Below are 22,590 nucleotides of genomic sequence, written 5' to 3'. Positions count from 1 at the left end.
GTGCAGTTTATCTTCTGTCGTATTTGAGATACAAAATTGACAGGTTCTTTGCTCTAGAGGAGTCCGGTTATGCCTTCCTGATTCAATTTGCAGTTTGTATATGAAAACTCAAATCGTTGCGTCGTACCGTGGGGCATTAGGTTGTTATGACAACCGGTTAACCGCCGGTCTACCAGGTTAAGATCGGGAGAAACAACAACATGTATCAATCCGCGGCTGCCGGGTCTATGCCGTCACGGTAAAAAGTTAGTGCGATAAAGCACTTCGTAAAATTATTTGTTTACATGAAATTCAGCAGAGCAGAGCCTGTTTAGTAGACAAATAAGCGGGCTTTCAGATAGTATGAATTAAAATGCAAATTTTGCCCCGTAAGCGTAGAAATGTGCTTGAATATTAATGTCAAAACCGCCTGTCGGGGAGTCGGCTGCAGTTCTGTTAACCTCCGCTGGACGCCATTCAAAAGATGGCCCCGAAAGCCAATAAAACCTTAAATAGTCTTTTTGTTTTCAAATACCTTATAAACTAAATCCTAAACCTAAATATGTTCGTTTCTAGTACCCAACTATAATTTTAACCGCGTCGATGTCAGCTACTTTGTGGTAAAGTAAATCCCCTCAGGGCCTCAAGCGCCTATAAAACCGCAATTTTCTTTTTGTTTTCAAATATCTTATAAACAATACCCTGGACTTAAATATGTTGGTTTCTCGTACCCTACTAATGTACTATAACATATATATTTTAACCGCGTCGATTTTAGCCACTTTGTTGAAAAGTAAATCCTCACAGGGCCTTAAATGCCAATAAAACCACATGTTTTTCAATCGCTTCATAAATCATACCCTAAACCTCAATACCTTCGTTTTGATATTCTCTAGTGCACCCTAGTATAATTCTAACCGCGTCGACGTCAGTCACTTTGTGGTCCTTAACCATGTAAATCCCCATAACCTAGGCGAAATACTAAGTTCTGCTATATTAATAGTGTCGGAGAGCGAGCGACACCAAGAAAATTGAGCCTGACGTCGACGTGTCATAGCAAGTAATGATACAGTAGCATGATGTTTTTCATAAATCATGAAAATGACGTTCACTCTGAATAGTTTAAATCTACTAATATTAACACCTGATCATTCCACATCGTATAAGCACTGTGACAAAATGTAAGGCATCACAGTGCGAACATCTCTTAACCTGTGCTAAAATGCTGTAATTCGTAATCAAATAAAACAATACATATAGATTACTTTGTCTGCGAAGGTAACATAGCAGTTTTAGTTTTTAGTTGCAATCCTCCCACACCATAAGGTGTATAGGGCGGTGCCCATCCCCGTTTCATAGCCCTGGGCCACACTGTGGTGCAATCACTGCAGCAGGGGGCTAGTCCACTGGCAGTGGAGTGTATTTAACTTCCATGCTTTTTCAAAAGTATGTACCATTTTGTCCAGAGGTGTCCTACCCGTGAGTTGAACTCGGGCCTTCTGGTTCCAAGTAATCAGAACCAGATGCATGTGGTAAGTAACAGAAGCGCAGACCACTACACCACAGGGACACCCCACGTAACATAGCAGTAGTAGTGGTAAATCATCTTAATGCTTTGTCTCTAGCTAAATGCAGCCAATGTTCCCCGATCAAATAAAGGCAAGTAGAGAAACAAACTAGCCATATTCTATATTTGAACAAGCACAACAAATCAAAGTATTTCCCCATGAATATAAAATGACAGAAAACCTACTAAAAATACCTCAGCTGGCTCTCAAGTCGACAGCCAACGTTTTCAGCCTTCTTGCAACAGATTATCGCAGAGATCTAGTGACCCTGGCTGTCTGTACTCGCTGATTCTATGAACTGACGTTACAATTCAGACGAAGCCGGGACCACACATACGGTCTCCAGAATAGTCAATTTGCCTTGATAAAAACAGCGCTAGACTCATTTCAAGAAACAGTATTGAATACTGATCCTCCTACGCTTCACTGTTGTGCCGATAATCAAACAGAATTTTACCAGACAAATTTCAAACGTTTCATAACAGATTTATCGGCACCACCGTTCATCGTTTGAAGTAAATTTCTTTAAACTTATGTTGTTTTTACGAAAACACCATTTATTGTATGTTTGTATTACATAACCGGTAAGCCGCCTCATGGCGTAACACACCAGGTTTGTACTGAAGAGTACAAGCTACATATCCTGACTGATTTAATTGATCCACTTACACCGGGATGGGTCCCTTCTCTTTTCGATATGTGTGGATTATTCTTTAAAATTTCCTAGGCGTAAGGTCCTTAAACCCTGGGCCTCCTATCCAAGCGACGTCCCCAACCGAAAATAGGTGCTCATTTAGACCAGAGACATCATTCATCATCATCATCATTAGTCGACGTGCTTTCGCTACGACGGGGTTATACCGCCCCTTACGGGGTGATATACCCTTTCGTTGGCTGTCATACAAGACCAGAGTCGAGTCAGGAAATAGGTATAAAGTGCCTTTCGAAAGGGCGCAACATCGGCATTACGCCTACGTCATGTGCATTAAGTAAACATTTGCACATATGAGAAATAATATTGGAGGAGGTACATTTTATCATGGTGTATAGCCTTATTGTTTTGTAATTTAACCAAAAGCCAAAGGACCTAAAATTTAGTACGAAGAATTGTATGAAACGGGGAAAGGAGAAGGATACCTTTGGAATAGTCAGGGTAATTTAGTGTTACTGTTGTGTTTTTCATATTCTAGCACATCTTGCATTTGAAGATGAATATAATGGATATTGATTAATTGATAAAGAAAGTAATACTAACGTTCTTTTGATATATACAGATATAGACCACACATATCATTAGCCTCGCTCGTTACATGGTGTACATTCATATTGTCTAACGCACCATATGTTACGCAAAGAATGTAAGATAGTAGTGCCAACATGCATATTTATGTGAACGACACTCTGACACGACTTCTCAGAACACAGTGATCATTGTTCTGCCTATATAGCTAGTGTCACGTGTTGTTTCACCTTTATACGGAACAAAACATTCCAGGTCGTTCGTTCGGGTCACTGCCTTTGAGAGTTGAGTACGCGTTCTTCAAGCAGGGACACGCATTACCAAAAAACACAACAGAAAAACTCTGTAAGCTGCGCCGAAACTCTGTAAAATGTTCAACATGTTGGTTCTGGAGGTTGTGCTAACCGTAGTTCTTCTGTGTGGGACAATACGTGGTGGAGTGCAGGAAGGTAGGTTGACGGTGAACGGGACGAATATTCGAATACAAATAGTACTGTAGACAATCGCAGGTGTAGAATGTGTCAATCAAACAACCATATGTTGATCGACAAGTTATACGACTGTGTTTCTTTCTTGTATACGGAACCCAGGGATAGTGGCAAAAAGGGGAGCGTTCTTGGTGTATATAGACGTTTTCTAAGATGTCGATTCAGTTGCAGTAATCAAGTGCTAACTTTGTGGCACAACGGGGTATGTACGATCTCAAGATAGTGCGTGACTTGAATACAAAACAAAACAAAAAAATAGTGCAAGTGGCGTCATGGTAGATGAATTATTCAGTACTTGCTGAAGGCTACAATTGTTTTCATTGCTTTTGTCGCGGCCTTTTCAGTCGTCCGTCGACTAGCAATTACAGCAACCTTTTCCAGGGCTCGAAATACTTTTGCTGCCCCAAAATTGGAGCTGTGCACTACTTTTTTTCTTTTTTTACTGTGGGTTCACCAGTGCACCTACTAGATATTTCTGTAGGCTGTAGGGTAGAGGTACTATCGTGCACTAGTATACAGAATATTCTTGAAATTGAAGTATGAGAAAAAGCAATACATTTGTATCCTTTTGATATCTTTTTATGTATCACTTGAAGCTAGCTATGGAGTTTTAGAGTTCGTAAGAGAGGCAGTAGGGTTTTGCAATTACGTTTTCCTGTTATTCTACTTTATTCTATACTGTGCACCCATATCTCTTTCTGTGCACCTATTTTTTTTAGATTAGGTGCAGCAGCGCACCTATTCGGTCCCACAAAAATAATTTCGAGCCCTTTATTCTTATCACACAGAAAAGAGTCGAATTTTGTCCGGCGCACCCCAAATGACCAAAGGATACCCTGGATGTGCCGATCCGTAACTCTATTGTGAATGTGACCGCAAGGTCAACAATGGCAGAAAGCACCCAGGTTGTTCTCCACATTGAGCACGATTTATCCAAACACTCGCTGATCAACTGTAACTTGTAGACTTTGAATCCTTAACAATGAATAAACTTCATTGCTCGACAATCGTACATGGTACAATGTATGGCAACAGCTATTGAACAACAATATTACAAGGCTAATCTAGCCTACAATTAGAACTACAGAATTATCAACAACAGTGAGTATATGAGTTGCAATAAGTCATGTATGGATGATATAATCTCGCACTGCACGAAATGGCCTCGTATCCCGGCGTATACGTACAGGGATTCCTCCGGAAATATTCCATATCCCGGTGCGGATTTAGCGTATCCGTTAAAACTAACGGATACGCTAAATCCGCACCGGGATATGGAATATTTCCGGAGGAATCCCTGTACGTATACGCCGGGATACGAGGCCATTTCGTGCAGTGTCGCTTTTGGAATGGAGCACAAAGAGATTGACCTAGCTATGTCTGCGGATATAGAAGTTCGACATAACAACAATACATGGAAAATATCGTTCTGAGTATCAGATAGGACAAAGTTTGTCTTAGTGCTAATGGTCTTAACAGCGCTTCTGTCTCTTTACTGTAAGAAGGACATATTTATATGTGCCCTTGTCCTAATTTCTCACTGTCCTTTGATTTGTGGTTCTGTCCAATGACATCCTTGCTCTGCTAGAGAGCCAATTATCTGTCAATCAAAAATTATTCCACTCCAGTTTTCGGATAATTGCTCAATTATGGATTGACTGCATGATTTCACGACACATGTTTCCGACAACTATCACAATAACTCTTTTCGTTTTTCCCAATGTAGCCACATTTCTTTTTTTTTCAGTTCATAAGTTTATAAAGTTACACTTATACAGCTACCTGGTAGTGTAATAGGTGGGCGCCTGTGCATGTGGGTACCGGTCCGAATCAGTTCCCCATTATTTACTGGATTACACCAATTAACGTTTAGCACTCCTCGGCAAACTATTTCGGCTCATAGCACACACGGTAATCTTCTCAGCACCGTTTCTGAAAATGCCCAAATTTCTCTATTACTTCACGGAAGCCCACAGTGTGCGTCTTCCATAAACACCAAAATCTTGGCTATCATCCGCTTTAAAATCCTGATCTTCTCTAAGTTTTAGGTTTATTTACTGTGTTGAATTTGACCTTTCGCCTTTGGACTAGGGGATCGAACTTTCGCTTCCAACAACCTTTTGTTCATCTGTATCGTTTGCTTTCATCACATTTTGTTACAAGTATGGTCACCATATTTCCATGCAATTTTGTATTCTAGCTTAAGTTGTTTGCGTTTATGTCTTTTGTATATATTGTATACATGTATGATGGTGGCGTTTGCCAAGTTGAGCACGTCACCACTACGTCTGTAATGTCGTCTATTAAACTTGGATTAAAAAAAGGCCAGACAAACTGCTTGCTCACGGTGTGTGTACGTGTGCTTAGCTACGTTATTGTCGTCAACATTCAAACATGTAATGACTACTAACATGATAATTATATCATTGATTTTATATAGAGAACGTCACGTCTCTCAGAAGGCCCGACATGTGGCGTCTGCAAGAAGACCTGTTTGAGAAGAGCGGCTATAAATCCTACGTCAGACCCGTGCGAGACTTCACACGACCCACCAAAGTTACACTAGATCTGGCACTGGCTCACATCATAGACCTGGTGAGGGACGTATGATGTATTGTCTTGCCTATAGTATGATGTATTCTGCCGTCAACCAAAGTCATCTGTTTTTCCTTTAAAGGCCATGTTGATTAGATTATATGGATGATATGGCCAATTTTCTGGGAACCCCAAAACTGATGCGGGCGTGCGAATGTAAAAAAGTTTGACAAAAAATAAGTTGCCTTTTTCTAATGAAATCTACGTGGCCAACAAGGCTGAACAAATTACTTAACACACAGAGTATGGTTTACCAAACAATAGACTCTTCATTTCTGTTCTTTGACAATTTCTTCGGCTTTGAAATTGACCTTGGCATTCTACGGCATTAGCATCCAGTTTCCGAATTATATATGTTTTAGCCACATCCATTAATAGTAACTATTATTTAAAAACTCATACCCAAAGGCTAATAACATGGAAACACACAGATACAACAAGGTGAAAAAATGTCTATACATGTAGGTCTATCTGATGTTTGTACATACATAACTGGGGTTTCCTTTTGCCTTGGGGGCAGTGGCTAATGAAAGTCCCATGCACGTTTTCAATGATATGTTGATTTTGTAATTCTGGCCGTAATTCTGATAGGTTTTACAGGTAGTAAGATGTAGTACTTATTGATAAAGATTCACAATTCAAAGATTCTCCCTTGTTTTTGAATAGGACGAAAAGAACCAAGTTCTGACGGCAGAAGTCTGGCTAAGAATGGTGGGTTTGCATTTTTTCTATGAGTGTGCGAACTCTTGTATTGATACTCTAGTAAGTGTTTAACGTTATAGTAATGGATGAGACAATGGCACGACATCAATTCTCATGCAAACATGACCTTGCTACGCACAGAAACGCACTCCATAGTGTGCAGTAGATGTGGTGTGATAACGGGCACGTTTTGTCTTATTCCCTTTTGTATCATATATAGTAGTATGAATATGCTTGCCAATCACCATTCACCGATAAGCCCAAACAGATGTAAATTCTTTCAGACAAACTCTTTGGTAAGAGATTACCTACAGACTTGTGCAGACTTGTACCTTATTCCAACCATATAACTTGTCCTGTTTTATGTCTGTGATCAGGCGAAATACCGCCATCTTCCCTTCTATGGTAGCATGTTGGTTACATCCCTGTGTACTACTCTGTATTTCAGAAATGGACTGACGAGTTCCTGACGTGGAACGTGAGCGAGTACGGTGGGATAGAAACCATAGTGACGGCTGCGGAAAGTATCTGGAGACCGGACTTCTTCCTTCACCACAAGTAGGCAGTTTGTCATTGACTAACGTTAATTTGTTGTTAAAGCATCAGGAGCTTTTCCTGCTCGGCTTCGCTGGTTGCAAACTGGTTTCAGTGCACAATTCAAATTTCGGGGCATAACTACCATAGACTAACATGGATGAATTTAACTGATCAGGGCTACATGGGCTGAGTTCATAATGCCATAAATTCTTCGAAGACATTGTCAAAATAAATATTTGATGAGGAATCCCTTCCTATTTCAACTAGAAAAAGTGGGTATCTGACTTTCAGCTGAGCAATTTGACCATCACATCTCAGGTCACAGCTCAATTGTTTACGTCTTTTGCCTTCTTTCACCTAAGTCTTTGTTGGGTGTCGCCTGCAAAAGTGATGATTATAATGATTTCAATTTTGATAGACATTCATAAAAGGATTCAAACTTCATAATTATGCCCCCAAATAAGCTTATAAGGGTTGTACACCTTTAAGTTATTTGCTGGTGAGGCTCGGAACTCATTGATCCCCCTCGTACGCTGTGAGATTACTTATTTCATAGAGAGTTGAAAATATGTTTCTGAACGTTATTGGTAATGAAAAATATTGACACACTCTAAGTTGACCAAATTTACACAGCGTTAACCATAAGTTTGAAGGGTGGCTTGAGGATTTCGTCATGATCTCTTCTGACGACTTCTTCAGGCCTTAAAAAGACTGTACTCAAAATGAGTTGTACCGTTTTCACAGCGTTAACCATGAGTTCGAAGGGTGGCTCGAGAAGGTGGTCATGATCTCTTCTGACGGCACTGTGGACTGGAAAGCCCCTGCAGTGACCATGTCTGCCTGTTTAGTGGACGTGTCAGACTTCCCCTTTGACAGACAGAAATGTAATCTACAGTTTGGTTCGTGGAACCAAGACGGACGCCACGTTGACTACTTCAGTAGGAACGAAGTTGGGGACCTGGCTAACTTGATTCGGTAAGTTTTGTGGTACCTACAGGGCACAGGGCACTACTCAGCAGCTGTTTTGAAGATAGGGATAGGCAAATTCAGGGTGTCACAATATAATCACATGTACGAACATCCCAGCTGAGAACAACTCACAAACACAGAAGCCCCAAGTGTCCAAAATGTCCAATTTAACCATTTTCTATACGGCGAAACAGTACGATGGTACTCTTTCAAGACACTGACGCCATTTTGATTCTAAGCACATACTAGGTGTTTGCATAGACAAACATTTTGTTTTTGACCAAATCTGAAGATCCTAGACCCTGCACTGTCTTATCCATCTAAGATCCATCTACATTTTCCAGGAAAAGGACTTCTTTAAGTCTTGAACAGTCTGTGCTCAAAACGTGCCCTTCAGATATAGGGCGAATGATTAAGATACTGTAATCTAAATCAAATCTATATGTCAGATTAGTTGATTTGAAAGCTGCCCTGTTAACTTAGACTCTAACCAATCAAAACCGCGAGTACACTGATTTTGATATCAGTCATCAGCATTTAGGAGAATTTGACTTCAGGCTGAAAATATTTATCCATTATTTGATTTTCGTTTTTACTAGAAATGTAGAGTGGGATGTGACGAAATTAGTCGCAAAGAGAAGCAACCCTCTGTACAACGGTGTTCCGTACCCGGACGTGACCTTTACTCTCCACCTGACCCGGCGACCCACGTTCTACGTCATCAACATGTTTCTCCCTTGCGCCCTGCTGGCCTTCGTGGTGGCGGCAACCTTCTACCTGCCGCCCGACTGCGGGGAGAAGATCTCGTTCGGCGTGGCGGTCCTGCTGTCTCTGGCGGTCTTCCAGCTGCTGGTGGCGGAGGCGGTGCCTCGGTCAGAAAACATCCCCGTCATAGGTACGGATAAACATATGTTTCCATTCAGATGTAGATACATGTTCGTGTAGAATCCTACTAGTCCGCATGTTCATCCTCGTCCGATATGGTCATGCATGTCATCAACGCGTACGCAGCATTCCTATATTAAGTGAACATTGTCACCTGCATTGGGCCAGATCGAATAAAATCAAAACCTTCTTAGCTCGACAACGCCCAGTGGTTTCATATTTAGTAAAAATTTACTAAATATGAAACCACTGGGCGTTGTCGAGCTAAGAAGGTTTTGATTTTATTCGATCTGGCCCAATGCAGGTGTCAATGTTCACTTAATATAGGAATGCTGCGTACGCGTTGATGACATGCATGACCATATCGGACTTAAAAGAATTGATGCAACAATACCAGTCAGAGAAAAGGCCCTTTTCTAAAAGCCATATCGTTGACGTTAAGAGCTTTATCTACAATCTTGATAGTCTAAATCTCGTCTTCACATGATATTCTATTTCGCATACCTCATACCTTTTTGTAATTTTGTTTTGTTCATGTTTGTGAGTTTCTGCTATTTCCTGCCAGTCTGCGGGACCAATTTTGGACACGGTCCAAGCCAACCTTCCCATCCTGTCAGTCTGCAACCTCATTGTATTTCGCCTCACACCCTGTCATTCCACATAATTCAAATAACACACGCCAAGAGAACACACCTAAAACAATACCTCCATTTTCAAGGTGGTACGTAACTACCCTTTTTTTCCTTCACAGGTTTGTTTATCATTGTCTCTCTGGCGCTCATGACGCTCTCCCTTCTCGCCACTTCGTTCGTCATCAATTTGGGCGACTCCGTTCAGGACAGCAGACCGGTGCCTGGGTGGGCGCGGAAGGTGTTCCTCAAGTACGCCTCTAAAGCACTGCTGATGGGGGACCAATCCAAACACAACTGGGAGGCACCTTGGTGCATCTACAACGCTGCATCCAAGCCCAAAGAAAACGACAGTAACGGAGCAGCACACGGGAACGGCATGTGTTCTTCTATCGAACAGAAATCGCGGGTTTACTTGCCAGCTCGATCGGTCATGAAGAGCCAGGCAGCGACTAAAAATCAGCTGGAGTGCCTGCTGAAGATCAAAGGCGCGGTCGAAGAGATCTCCGGGTACACGAAGAAGATGGATACGTTGAAAAACATTCACAACGATTGGAAGACTCTGGCAATAGTGGTGGACAGAATCTTTCTTGTTCTTTACATCATCGCCTCTGTTATTACCCTCGTGGCGACATTACTGAGCGTCCGTCATGGGGAAATGTGACGTTCTGACTTGAGTGATTCAGATTCCGTTTCATTGCATTTTTCATGACTTTGCATGTAAACATTTCATAGAAATATGCACATGAAGTGCGTCATCATTTACAAAGGGGCTCATGATTTTTAGAATTCACTGATTAAAGAAAGTAACTATAATATTAAGAATTTAAGAATAACTTGCGCGAACAGATTAAATATTACACACAAGTTTAGTTCCACTTATTTTTTTATCGCTCGTTCTCATTTAAATGTACAGTATTGTACACATTCTGTAACTTCCGTTTCCGTTTGAAGTAAGATGTTCCTGACATGCAACCATTTTGTTAGGCTAATCCTGCTACAAATGTGGTAAATATCAATAAATACATGAGAAGATGTAGAGTAAAATCAGAATCTACACAACTACATTCCCAGATCCACGCCTTTCTAATGATACTGAACATTCATAATTGCGTTAAACGTTGATTATAACTGTGACGATGTCACTGTGAATGAACAAGGCGGAAGGTTCCGAACCTTGCACCGCGGCACGAGAAAAAAGTTTTCTTTTAGAAGCAAACATTGCTTGATCATTGTGATTATATACAATAACAAGAGTTCCACGACCTCGTATCTCCATGAACAATTCAATTTTTGCAAATAACTTACACATTTGCATAATATATGCTTGGTCATAAACAACTCTATCTACCTTACACATGTTGCAATATTGACAGTCCTATAATTTTCCAATTAGATAGATTATGGTGTTTTTGCATTTATTATGCAAAGTAGGAATTTATTTGCATAATTGGTATCTGTTGATGCTCCACTTTCCATAAACTGCATATGTTACATGTATTTGAGTCAGATAATGGAAAGCACTGCATATATAGATTTTCCTCATTAGCTATGCAAATTAAGTCACAATTAGCATAATTTGCACTTCATTATGTATATCTCTGTCAAAGCTACCTGCATACTAAGTATCATATTGACGGTCCTATAATTTTCCAATTAGATGAGATATGATGTTTTGCATTAATTATGCAAATTGAAGTTCTGCTGCAGTACCAAGGTCACATACCAGGGGGCCCAAAATCGACCTTGAACTTTGGCTTCACAACACCCGCCCACATACAAAATATCATTGTAATCCATCAAGAGGTTCTTGAGTTATGCTGACTACAGTAGTGCGGAAACACAAACAGACAAGCAGACAAACAGACAGACACACCCAAAACAATATCTCCATTTTTCATGGAGATAATAATATGATAGGTGCAAGTTCCTACTCTCGTGCTGTTGGAAATAAAACTGTGACGTTATAGAGGGACTGTGGTTTTATCTTCAAGTCATATATATTGAATGGATGAAGACCTTTATTGCACATTTCTGCCACATGGCTAAGTACAGGTAGCAACAAAACAAAACGTTCTATAATATGCACAGATGTGGCGTGTGTGTCTTTGCCTGGGCCTGCGCGAGGGGACATCATTAAATCAGCATCTTTCACGGTTATGTTTTAGCGTCCTCTATCTTTCGGATTGCTAACTGCAGCATTGTGAACTTGATGAACCGCACCGTCACAAGAATAGCAAACTAGTACCAAGCCGGATTTGTAGAGCCCCCTTGGGTAGACCAAATCACAATGGCATCCCAAAAGGGGGCACATAGTACATCAAGATTCGAAAGACTTTTAAAAATCGATGACGAGTAAAGAATTTCCCAAAATGAAGGAGCAATATCGGTGATAGTCACAGTCAATAAACATTTACCGTAGCGGCACATCCATGCGGAGTTGGAGGGTTGTTAGCGTCACTTGGACATTTCCAAAATAACCGGAAGTAACCGTACCAAATGTTTGCTAAGCTATGACACGATAAGACTGTATGCCAAAGATACCATTTATCGTGTTGTTCATTTCCAGTCGCTTCTCGAATTCGCCGCGGTACAAGGACGCCACTCATATTCAGTGGCATAAAGTAGAACTGCAGTATTGTAAATAGAGTTGTGCGCACGTTCGCAGCTATAGGGGGCATAAAGTGAGTTGGGAGATGGTTTCACCGCAAAGGTGAGACTTAAGTGAGTGACAAGAAGTATCAGACATGACAGGTCATAAGGTCAATATAATGGAAGAGGCTACTAATCATCACAGGGAGGTTTTGGTCTGTCTGTCTGTTTGTCTGTCTTTCGCAGTTGTCTAATTCCCATATTCTAGTCACGTTTACCGTAGAGTGAAAGGAAGTGATCAATGGACACATGTGATTATAATCAAAACCTAATTTGCATAATCAATTAGCTACAATGAAACACGACATACGATAAACTGAATTCCATATCAATTTTACGGAGGCGCGAGAGCTTCGAATTCTTGTTTATTTTTCCCGCGGTGGAGATTAGCCCGTTTATGTACTGCCCCCCTCCCCCTCTACAGGAACTATATGACTAGTCCCCGTCACCCAACATGAACCGGCCCACACCGGGAAGTGATGACTACTATATAGCATTTTAAGTTCCATGACTCATATTAAGGATGTTTCAAACACTTCAGGGTGCGGCAAGGGATTTCCGGTCTTCGCGCCATCTAAACAAAGCAACAAGGCCACATACCAGGGGGCCCAAAATCGACCTTAATTGACCCTTGTTTTCCCGACACCTACCGACATACTAAGTACTGATTGTAATCCATCCAGAGGTTCTTGAGTTATGCTGACTAAAATAGTCCGGAAACACAAACACACACACACAGACAGGCAGACAGACAGACAGACACACACACACACACAAACACACAGAGAGAGAGAGAGAGAGAGAGAGGGAGAGAGAGAGACGCCAAAAACAATATCTCCATTTTTCATGGAGATAATGACCACAATCCTTCACGTATATTCAGCAGAACTCAAACTTCACGTACTTGTTGTTCACGGCGTTTATGCTTAATGCACAGACGTGCATGTCTATTTTACAAGAAAGTGTATAGACTAAATTCAAAAATTATTTGAAATAAAAGACACTTTGCACAAAGTGACAACGCCTGACAGAGGAATAGGAGCAAAATTAGAAAACAACAACACCAAACAACATTTATTTCCAGGTAGTCTGCCATTGACTCGGAAATATCAGCCACGGTGACGTTGTCCGTACCTGGTACCTGTGGTTTTTACCTGGCTGAATGAACATGAATAGAACCTTCTCGTTTATTCGGGTCACAGCACATTGCGCTGTGCCCCTTACTTCCGCATCGCACTGAGACCACCAAGTGCTGAAGTAACCGTCACAACTGAGTTAACGTTTAAACGTCAAACATGGCCAACTATTTGACGAGGCACTTCTCGCTGGTACTGACTATTCTGTGGTGGATTAGCTGTGAATATGTTGAAGGTTCGTTTACAAATTCGTGTGCTTCTAGACTTAGCGTGGTTTGAAGTGTTTGAAGTTCAAGTCGGGGGTTTCATTGTAGCTACTATGGCCGAGTGCTAGTCACCCATATTGGTGTGTCCGAACGTCTGTTCAACTTCAACTACACAACGACGAGAGGTGTAGAATGCAAGAAGAGCAGATACGGATGTATGGTATATACAAATTGAAGAAACGTATAAGGAAGTGCGGCGATACATATATCAATCAACACTCGCGTTGAAATTTGCCAGTACGCTTCTTGTATTTAGCTACTTTGAAAGTGATACCTTGTGTGTATGTGGGTGATAATCTGTGCTTTTAAAAATGCTCAAAATGTGTTTCGGTCAAGATAGACTGTACAAGAGATTACGTCGGGATATCAGAGTCAAGTTGGCCTTTCCTCAAATGCTTTTGTTTATTTGATATTGTTCAAATACATGTGCCTTACAAACGCAAATGGTTACCTTTGAAAAATGGCCGTTTTTTTTTACATTCATGTTCCGTCGTTGCTACAATTATCTCTCTCCAAGCGTTGGAAAAAGTAAAATCTGCGTATGTGTTTGCCTGTTAAAATGCTTTACGTATCGATGGGCTTCCTTTGTTACATCCATCGATAGGCATGTGAAGGTAAACATCAACGGCGAAGGTTTTTTCTCAAGCATGACCACCCCCCTCCCCCCACCGAAGAAAAATGTGCAAGACTTTTTAGGGCTCATTTGATGTAGTCAACAGCATGACGAGTTTTTGAATGGTAGCGGAATAAGTCTTTTCCAAATCCGAGCCCTATACGTAATAACCTGGTCACAAGGTTCGGTGTATATGATTGTGTACACTGATAAGTTGTAAATTGTTGATTGAACATTTCAAGTGTTTGTAGAGGGATCAGATTGATTTGCGATCTGAAGTAAGAAATCACTCTTTATTACTACTCGCGAAGGTGTCGGCAGTTTAGTCACGCTATATGGGATTGTGTATGCCTGTACACTGTTCTCTTTGCGTTAACTTTATATCCAACGTGACCCAGCAGCCATGTAACAATGCATGGAAAATGTCGGTCTATGAACCAGATAGGATGAATAGGTAATAATCCGTGTCAACGTACGCTTCTCTCTCTTTACTGTAAGTATTAAAGGACAAGTCGTCACAATGGATTGCCCAGACTAGAACTGTTAACGGCTGTATGCACTTTCCCGGTAAACGCTCTTCAACCGTAACCCCCGCAGTGTAAAACGTCACGGTATACAGTCACAAGTCAACGCAGTGTTGACATGTAACAGCAGGTGCGATGTTGCTATGGGATACACATTCTAATCTATAGCATTGAACTAACGTTAACAAATCCACAAATGGTCTGAACCAAAGTTGAACTATAGTTTCCAACAAAAAACGTGTCTTCACACATTTTCGACTGTCCAAATCTAGTCTCTGACAAGGTATGGTGTGGCGTAAGGGCAGGGTGTTCGGTTCAGAATCAAGTGGTCCCGCGTTCAAATCCTGCCATGTCACAGATGTTGTGCCTTTGGAAAAAGCACTTTACATGACCTTCCTCACTTTACTCAGGTGAAAATGAGTACCTAGCTTCGGTTAGGGATGTCCCTCGGATAGGACGTTCAATGGAGGTCGGGGCCCATGTTTGAGGAGAGACACACCTTGATCACGTTAAAGAACCCATGTCCCACCAAACTTAATGTCGAAAAGAGTAGGGGTCCTTCCCGGTGTGAGTGAATCAAACCTTACAGTATTGTGTACGTCTTACGAACCATTATTGGAGTCCTCAACTTATTGAGGTTAATTCAAGCACGTAATAGCGAAGAAGAACTAGGAATGAATGATCCCACGTTTTTGTGTTGGAAATTACACTTCAACTTTATCTTTTAAAATCAACATCTTGTTATGCTGTAACACAACGTTGGATTTTGTACGTAGTTAAATGAGTGGATGGGTTTAGACCCCCTCAGAGATATTGGGTAACACATGACAAAGTGTAGTTTGTCACTTGGCTGACTGCCCGTGGATGTCAAGTTGGCTTATTAGCCCAGACACGACTTCGTGGAACTGGGGTTTTGTGGCGTGACGGCAAAAATAATGAAGTTAAAAATCAAAGCAGACCTGTATTTTGAATCTCTCCTTTAGCTTCTGCATTCGTTTATAGGAACATTTGGGTGGCCCTATTTGTACCGTATCTGTTTTTTTGTTGTTACGGAGAGTAGCGAAACACTTGTGTCCTGACGAGAACGATTGAATTTTGGTATATGGGTCGATATTATTTACAAGATTAGTACCAACATGTGTGCGTGTAGTATTGCCTAGTGTGCTTCATTTTCGTGACAACGTTCAAAACGTATGACAACTTGTCACCCCCTGAGTTTATCTAGCTATAAAAATTACCACAATAGCAAAGGCCAAAGCTGTATGGAAGTAATGCTATTATGCACATATTTTACATTGCAATAACACTGGTTGACTCATGTCTACAGTGAATCAACAGATAAACGAGGTTTCGCTCAACGACATGAAATCTGGATTTGTGGAATTCAGAACGCGCTTCCCGTGTAGCACTGGGAAGCATTGAATGCCCCTGACATTTGAAGAAACCGTGCGAAACATAGCAACTTATTCACAGCATGACCAGTGTGAACAAAGTTATAAGTGAACTGGAAAAGGGGTGGGAGGGGGTCATCGTCCTGTGCACGAAAAATAGCACTCTAAGGGGTTATGTATCATATTTCATTGCTAGCTTAAAGAACAAGATTTTAAGCGGATTTGAATATTGCCTTTAGATAGCTGTGACAACTCTCACAATACAAAAATATGTAAATACATACGACATTGCTTCGATTTGTTATTGGAAAAGATATTGAAACAAACCCACGGGTAACATGACATTACAGAAATCGCTGTACTTTTTGTTACGTGGATAAAGCTTCTCCTACATTGTACACGTATGTACGTGGGATTGGGGAGTTACAGCGACATCAAATGACAACTTCAACCAGAAATCATCACAGAGGTTGTCAGTATTCATTTCTTTCAAAGAAATACTACGTATCCTTTGCACACTTATGAAACATGACGTCAATACTAGTGCGACAAATATTAATCGGGTTTTGCAGTCCAATACCAACACGGAAATATAAGAGAATACCTCTATTCAGCGTCGACTCGTTTCATGCTTTGTGCCAGAGTAAACAACCGATTAAGGTACATGTGCTTTCGACACAAAATACTCCGTAAACAACTAGGGATTGACGTACAGTTTCAGTGGAGCATACACTTGGGTATGGAATGGACAATTTGCGCTCGAAACACGAAGCCGCAGCGGTACTTGTTGTTATATACTTGTTGTAGTTATATGGTTGAAGAGTTGTGGTGCCTGCTAAGCTTATAAGCCTAATGAAACTTCCTCGCATGTTCAAGCACACACATACATATGTCCGCAAGGTACAGATCTTTTCAACCCCACAACTGAATTTGTCTTTCTTTTCTGATGCGTTTTGTTCTGATGTCATACAAATCTTGCTATGTTATGTCTAAAATACTTCTTATACATCATGATAACACATCCCCGATGTATGACAGTTTTAGATAGTTAATACAGCAAAGCATCATGTCGAATGTAAAAGGTACTGGTATCATACATGTTTATGATTTCTAGCGAACAGTGAAAACGTTAAGTTAAGTTTACCGTTGTGTGGGTACACTGTGTGGGTATTTTGTTTGTTACGATTTATGGCTGTATCCCATCACTACCAGCGGACCAGCCCCCTGCTGTAGGGACTTGCACAAATGTGTGGCCCAAGGGCTACAGAAATGGACATGGGCGCCATCCATATGCGTCTTATCAAGACGTCTGGGATACTTTATTATTTATGGCTGTATGCATATGGCGTCCAAACATTTGTTACAGATTTTGATCAGAGAATTGTGTCAGTACGATTAGGGAGTCTGTGTGCATCGTGAGCATGTGCACGACAAGATGTCGACAATGATTACAAATCATACATAATCTCTTCTCGTCATGCAGGACAGGATAGATCCCGCGTCAAACCACACATGCTGCGCCTGTATGAAGACCTGTTCGAGACTAGCGGCTACACTCCAGACGTAAGGCCTGTGGAAGACTTCAGGAGCCCCACTAACGTCACCGTCAACCTGGCGCTGGCTCACATCATAGATATGGTGAGGGGAGCCAACAATTATGTGTTGTTATTCTGTACCAAAATGAATCTTACTACAGTAACTACCTTGTTACCAAAGAGTGTTCTTTGTATCGGATTGCACTGTCGCCACAAGTACTATGCGGCTTTCATTTCTTGTGTTTGTTTGTTTGTTTGTTTGTTAGTATGTCTCTTTCTGTCTGTCTATCTGTCTGTCTGTCTGTCTGTCTGTCTGTCTGTCGATTGAACCTGGAAGAGTCAGATCTTCAAATCTGCATACGTATATATAGTGTCAGTATTACGTGTCAGTTCTAATAAGGTCTAGGAAAATACCAAAGTTGTGTTCCCAGTTGCTGAACTGACCCTAGCAAAAACCTGCCGACCATAGCTTTTGGTCTGAATACCAATATGGCGGTTTTACTCCTTACGGATGGCATTTTACTGATTGGTATATACTGTAATTCTTGTTTCTTTCACTGTAACTTTATGTCCATTGTTTTCTCGGGCACCGTGAACTTATCATCACCGTGAAAAAACCTGTTGTTATCATTTATGATTCCTCCATACATCAGTTGCGTAAATCACTTGTCGCCATCGTGAAGTTTAAGTTAAATGTCCATTTTCCTTACACCATGAAATTTTGCTACCGTGAAGATAAAATGAACTACAGTATTATATAACTCCGCCTTTGTTGTCTTTCCGTTAGGACGAGAAGAACCAGGTTCTGACTGCAGATGTCTGGTTGAGACTGGTGAGTTTGAAGAATGTCCCTTTCGTTTTCATTTTTACTCCGAGGTCTCATTCATAAAGTTGATGACAATTTCAATTCGGGACTCCCTAATTTCATTTCAGCCACCTTGTTAGGTACAATTGAGGTTAAGAATGCGCCTCCCTCAGGGAATTAGTCAAAGTATGCAAAATTTGGAAGAAATACGCATAATTATGCATAATGTCCGTACGGTTGTGCATATCCAAGTAAAAGCGCTTTGAACTCCGTATTGATAACATATTAACACTGAACGTTGGATTCAAACGTTTGAAACCTCATTTCTAAGTAACCATTGATTCTCTGAACTGAACTGCAGTTGCTAACACAAAAAATTGACTAACCCAAATTTTTGACTGATCAGCTCCAGTCTTCTGTGACGTCACGTTATGCAGATATAACACGTGATCAGTGGGTTATAAGTTGTAGAAAGTCTATGGCACCCCCCGTCTCTGATGATTTACACTACACTCCCAATGCAATTCTAGAATTCACAGCAAACGGGCATGTCTATAGTATATGTTTAATACACTTATCGATGTTGCAGAAATGGACTGATGAGTTTCTGACATGGAATGCGAGCGAGTATGGTGGGATCGAGATCATCACGGTCAAAGCCGTGAAAATTTGGCGACCAGACTTCTTTCTCTACCACAAGTAAGTAAAGGGAACGTTGTCAAGCAAACTTAATTTACTTTTGGAAGAGTTACCATGAATTGGAGACACCTCTTTTGTAGCAAATGAGTGAACGTGACTAGAAAATGGAAAATACATAATTGTGAAAACACACACACACACACAAAAACAGACCAATAACAATACTTTCCCGTGAATTATCAAGCTTTTTCACTGATCCCGTGGCCTGTATAAATTTCTAATTCAGCCAACTCTGAGTTCCACTTCCAGTCACTCCCCCAACCGCGAGCTCTGCTCTTCACTTCCTGTCACTATTGAAGCACAGGCAGACAAACAGTCAATTAATTTCTGTCAAACGAAGGAGGTTTCATATCTTGGTGAAACAGACATACCGAAACAATACCTCCATTTTCACGGAGGTAGTAACTTGTACCATTTTCACAGCGCTAACCATGAGTTTGAAAGGTGGCTTGAGGATTTCGTCATGATCTCTTCTGACGACTTCTTCAAGTCTTAAAGAAACTGTACTCAAAATGACTTGTACCACTTTCACAGCGTTAACCATGAGTTTGACGGGTGGCTCGAGAATGTGGTCATGATCTATTCCGACGGCACTGTGGACTGGAAAGCCCCTGCAGTGACCATGTCTGCCTGTTTAGTCGACGTGTCGGACTTCCCCTTCGACAAGCAAGAGTGTCCGCTTAAGTTCGGCTCCTGGAACCAAGACGGACGCCAGGTCAACTATGTTAATGAGAGTCGAAATGGAGACTTGGGGGACCTCATTCCGTAAGCCATCTCTTACTGACAATGGGAAATATTGTTATTACTATTGAGTGGGCCAGCTACTCTCTCTTCGCACCCAGGGGCTGAATTGTTAAGGGCTATATTGATAGCTATTGGGTCTGGAGCGGCTGCCATTCGGTGCTAACTAAGACGACCTCAATACGACAGTAATTTCTACAGGTGCGGCCATAGGGCTGTGGGGTTTAAACCTCTCATACCTGAAAATACCTTTTTTTATAAGTGTGGTGGGTTCTTTAACGTTCTCAATCAAAGTGTGTCTCTCGTCAAACATGGGACCTCCGATCCAAGAGGACGTCCCTTAACAAAGCTAGGCACTCATTTCTACCTGAGTTGAGTGTGAAATTTTTGACCTTAGTCGAATAATAGCCCCTCTACATAATTTAAGTCGTACTGTTTCTCGTAGATATTTTCCTCCAGAAGTATGTTTGATCTTTACACTGTTGCAACTGCAAGATCAACATACTGCCAATCGCAAGTCGGGATACAACTGCCTACCGACCATGTCAGTAACGATAGCTCCCTACCTCTTAATTGTACACTCACCAAATTTTCAACCGGTGCTTCGGCCTTCTTCAGAAAAATGTACCTACATGCTTCTGTCACGTGACATTAAGGAAACGTGACGTAGGTAGGCAGTCGGTTAAAGTTCCCTAAACGTTCAAGTGTCGAAAAAAAAAGAAGAAAATGTCCGCTTTCCACTCTTACTTTATAGAAACGTGGAGTGGGATGTCCCGAAACTGGAGGTGGAAAGACACGTCGAATACTACAGCGATGTTCCGTACCCGGACGTGACCTTTACCATCCACATGACCCGGAAGACCACGTTCTACGTCATCAACATGTTTCTCCCCTGCGTCCTGCTGGCCTTCGTGGTGGCGGCAACCTTCTACCTGCCGCCCGACTGCGGGGAGAAGATCTCGTTCGGCGTGGCGGTCCTGCTGTCTCTGGCGGTCTTCCAGCTGCTGGTGGCGGAGGCGGTGCCTCGGTCAGAAAACATCCCCGTCATAGGTACGGCTGACAGCTCTCTATTCGACTAATTACCTCCGTAAAAACGGGGATATTATGGTCAGTTGGTTTTTTCTTGTCTTGCAGTGAATCCGCAATATTACAGAGTGGCAACCTGCCAGGATGTGAGGCGGAAATGGTGTAATAGGATACTTGGAAAATTGGAAGTCTGGTTTGGCCCTGGTCGAATGTTGAAAACAGGCAGAAGTGGTTAAGATGGCTATATGCTTCACGCACACACAGTTTTGTCTGGTCATTAGGGGTACCCATATATGATAAGAGTTTGTTTCATATAGCTTTATAGTGTGGTTGGTTTGTTCAGGCTTGTTGAACACTGCAGTCACGTATGTTGAGAAGGAAACTGTCTCCAGGCATATGTATTTGCTCATCGTCAATGACTTTTGGAATATTTTGTTGTAGATTTTGTGACTGAATATGAAAGTAGAACGGACTATTGATGATTTACACACCGTTCTTCCCACAGGCCGTTACATCTTCGTGTCTATGGCTCTGATGTCACTCTCGCTCATCTCGACTGCGTTCGTCATCACGCTGGGCGACTCCGTCCAGGACAGCAAGCCGGTCCCTGATTGGGCGCGGAAAGTGTTCCTCAAGTACGCCTCCATGGCACTGCTGATGGGCAACCAATCACGACGCAGCTGGAAGTCGTGTGAAAACAGCTACAGCCCACCAACCTCCGTGCCGCTTACGGAGATGAACGGATTTTCAAACGGGAACGGCGTGTACTCTGTCCGCAGGGGTTCCCCGACTCTTCGATCTATGTCGACAAGCTTTACAGACAGTCACCCCGCTTCAGAAAAACAGCTGGAATGTCTGAAGCAAATCCAGTTCACGGTACAGGAGATGCTGACCAAAATAAAGTACGTGGACAATGTGCACAATGTCCACAACGAATGGAAGATACTGGCCAAAGTTGTGGATAGGATCTTCCTGGTACTTTACATCATCGCCTGTGTCATCACCCTCTTGGTGACCCTTTTCACCGTCGGAACATAATCGGAAGACAACTGCCGGGAGAAAATGCAAAACTTTCCAGTGCTTGTCAAAAAATCTGATCATTTTGGTCTCAAACGTCCAGCATCTGAAGTATGATCAGTAGGTACCCATGAGGCTGTTGTATTGCCTTTTAACGTGCTAGAGGCACCTCCTTGAAAACAGGACCCACATTTCACGTCACTTCCGATAGATGAATGCAGATCCAACTAGGATGACATTCCCCGGATTCGAACCGGAGTCTCTCAGTTGGAACCAAAAGCTCAACTGTGAAGCTGCTACCATTTCAGCTACATGGCTGGAGCAATATGGAGTTTGGGGGGGGGGGGGGGGGGGTTCCTAGTGAAATTTGACTTACGAAGAGACAAACTTTGGACCAAATTTATCTGAAAGGTTTTACATCCAGTGACGGGATGCCAAGTTCGTTTGAGAGGTACATGTACAATGTACATGTAGAGTTGTGATGTTTACGCAGCCGTGTGGGAGACAACATGCAGGAACATTTGGCATAAATTTCCTAACCATTAAGTGTTGCGACTATGCGGAGAGTTGAGAGAATTGTTCATTTGTTCAAC

General features: G+C 41.8%; 2 protein-coding genes across 2 annotated transcripts; both read left to right on the top strand.

Annotated features, from left to right (window-relative positions):
- The first annotated feature begins 3,076 nt into the window (after nucleotides 1–3,076).
- LOC136432526 (neuronal acetylcholine receptor subunit alpha-10-like) lies at nucleotides 3,077–10,460 on the top strand. Its single transcript, XM_066423885.1, has 7 exons — nucleotides 3,077–3,236; nucleotides 5,716–5,870; nucleotides 6,537–6,581; nucleotides 7,021–7,130; nucleotides 7,854–8,084; nucleotides 8,678–8,973; nucleotides 9,715–10,460. The coding sequence occupies exons 1-7, from the start codon at nucleotides 3,158–3,160 to the stop codon at nucleotides 10,254–10,256; spliced, it is 1,458 nt and encodes a 485-aa protein (XP_066279982.1). The 5' UTR covers nucleotides 3,077–3,157; the 3' UTR covers nucleotides 10,257–10,460.
- A 7,198-nt stretch (nucleotides 10,461–17,658) lies between these two features.
- LOC136432527 (neuronal acetylcholine receptor subunit alpha-9-like) lies at nucleotides 17,659–22,337 on the top strand. The gene is made up of 6 exons (XM_066423887.1): nucleotides 17,659–17,812; nucleotides 18,497–18,541; nucleotides 19,104–19,213; nucleotides 19,748–19,978; nucleotides 20,709–21,004; nucleotides 21,486–22,337. The coding sequence occupies exons 1-6, from the start codon at nucleotides 17,687–17,689 to the stop codon at nucleotides 22,016–22,018; spliced, it is 1,341 nt and encodes a 446-aa protein (XP_066279984.1). The 5' UTR covers nucleotides 17,659–17,686; the 3' UTR covers nucleotides 22,019–22,337.
- Nucleotides 22,338–22,590: the final 253 nt, after the last annotated feature.

Source organism: Branchiostoma lanceolatum, chromosome 4, assembly GCF_035083965.1.
Source record: "Branchiostoma lanceolatum isolate klBraLanc5 chromosome 4, klBraLanc5.hap2, whole genome shotgun sequence".
Classification (NCBI taxonomy): domain Eukaryota; kingdom Metazoa; phylum Chordata; class Leptocardii; order Amphioxiformes; family Branchiostomatidae; genus Branchiostoma; species Branchiostoma lanceolatum.
The sequence above is the reverse complement of the archived record's forward strand: the minus strand, read 5'-3'. Positions and strand labels throughout refer to the sequence as shown.

Bases quoted from the DNA above. Each gene is read 5' to 3' on its own strand.
- LOC136432526 (XM_066423885.1), top strand. From the start codon at position 3,158: ATGTTCAACATGTTGGTTCTGGAGGTTGTGCTAACCGTAGTTCTTCTG. The intron at 3,237-5,715 runs GTAGGTTGACGG...GATTTTATATAG, and splicing joins ACGTGGTGGAGTGCAGGAAG to AGAACGTCACGTCTCTCAGA. The intron at 5,871-6,536 runs GTGAGGGACGTA...GTTTTTGAATAG, and splicing joins TGGCTCACATCATAGACCTG to GACGAAAAGAACCAAGTTCT.
- LOC136432527 (XM_066423887.1), top strand. From the start codon at position 17,687: ATGCTGCGCCTGTATGAAGACCTGTTCGAGACTAGCGGCTACACTCCA. The intron at 19,214-19,747 runs GTAAGTAAAGGG...CCACTTTCACAG, and splicing joins GACTTCTTTCTCTACCACAA to CGTTAACCATGAGTTTGACG. The intron at 19,979-20,708 runs GTAAGCCATCTC...CTTACTTTATAG, and splicing joins GACTTGGGGGACCTCATTCC to AAACGTGGAGTGGGATGTCC.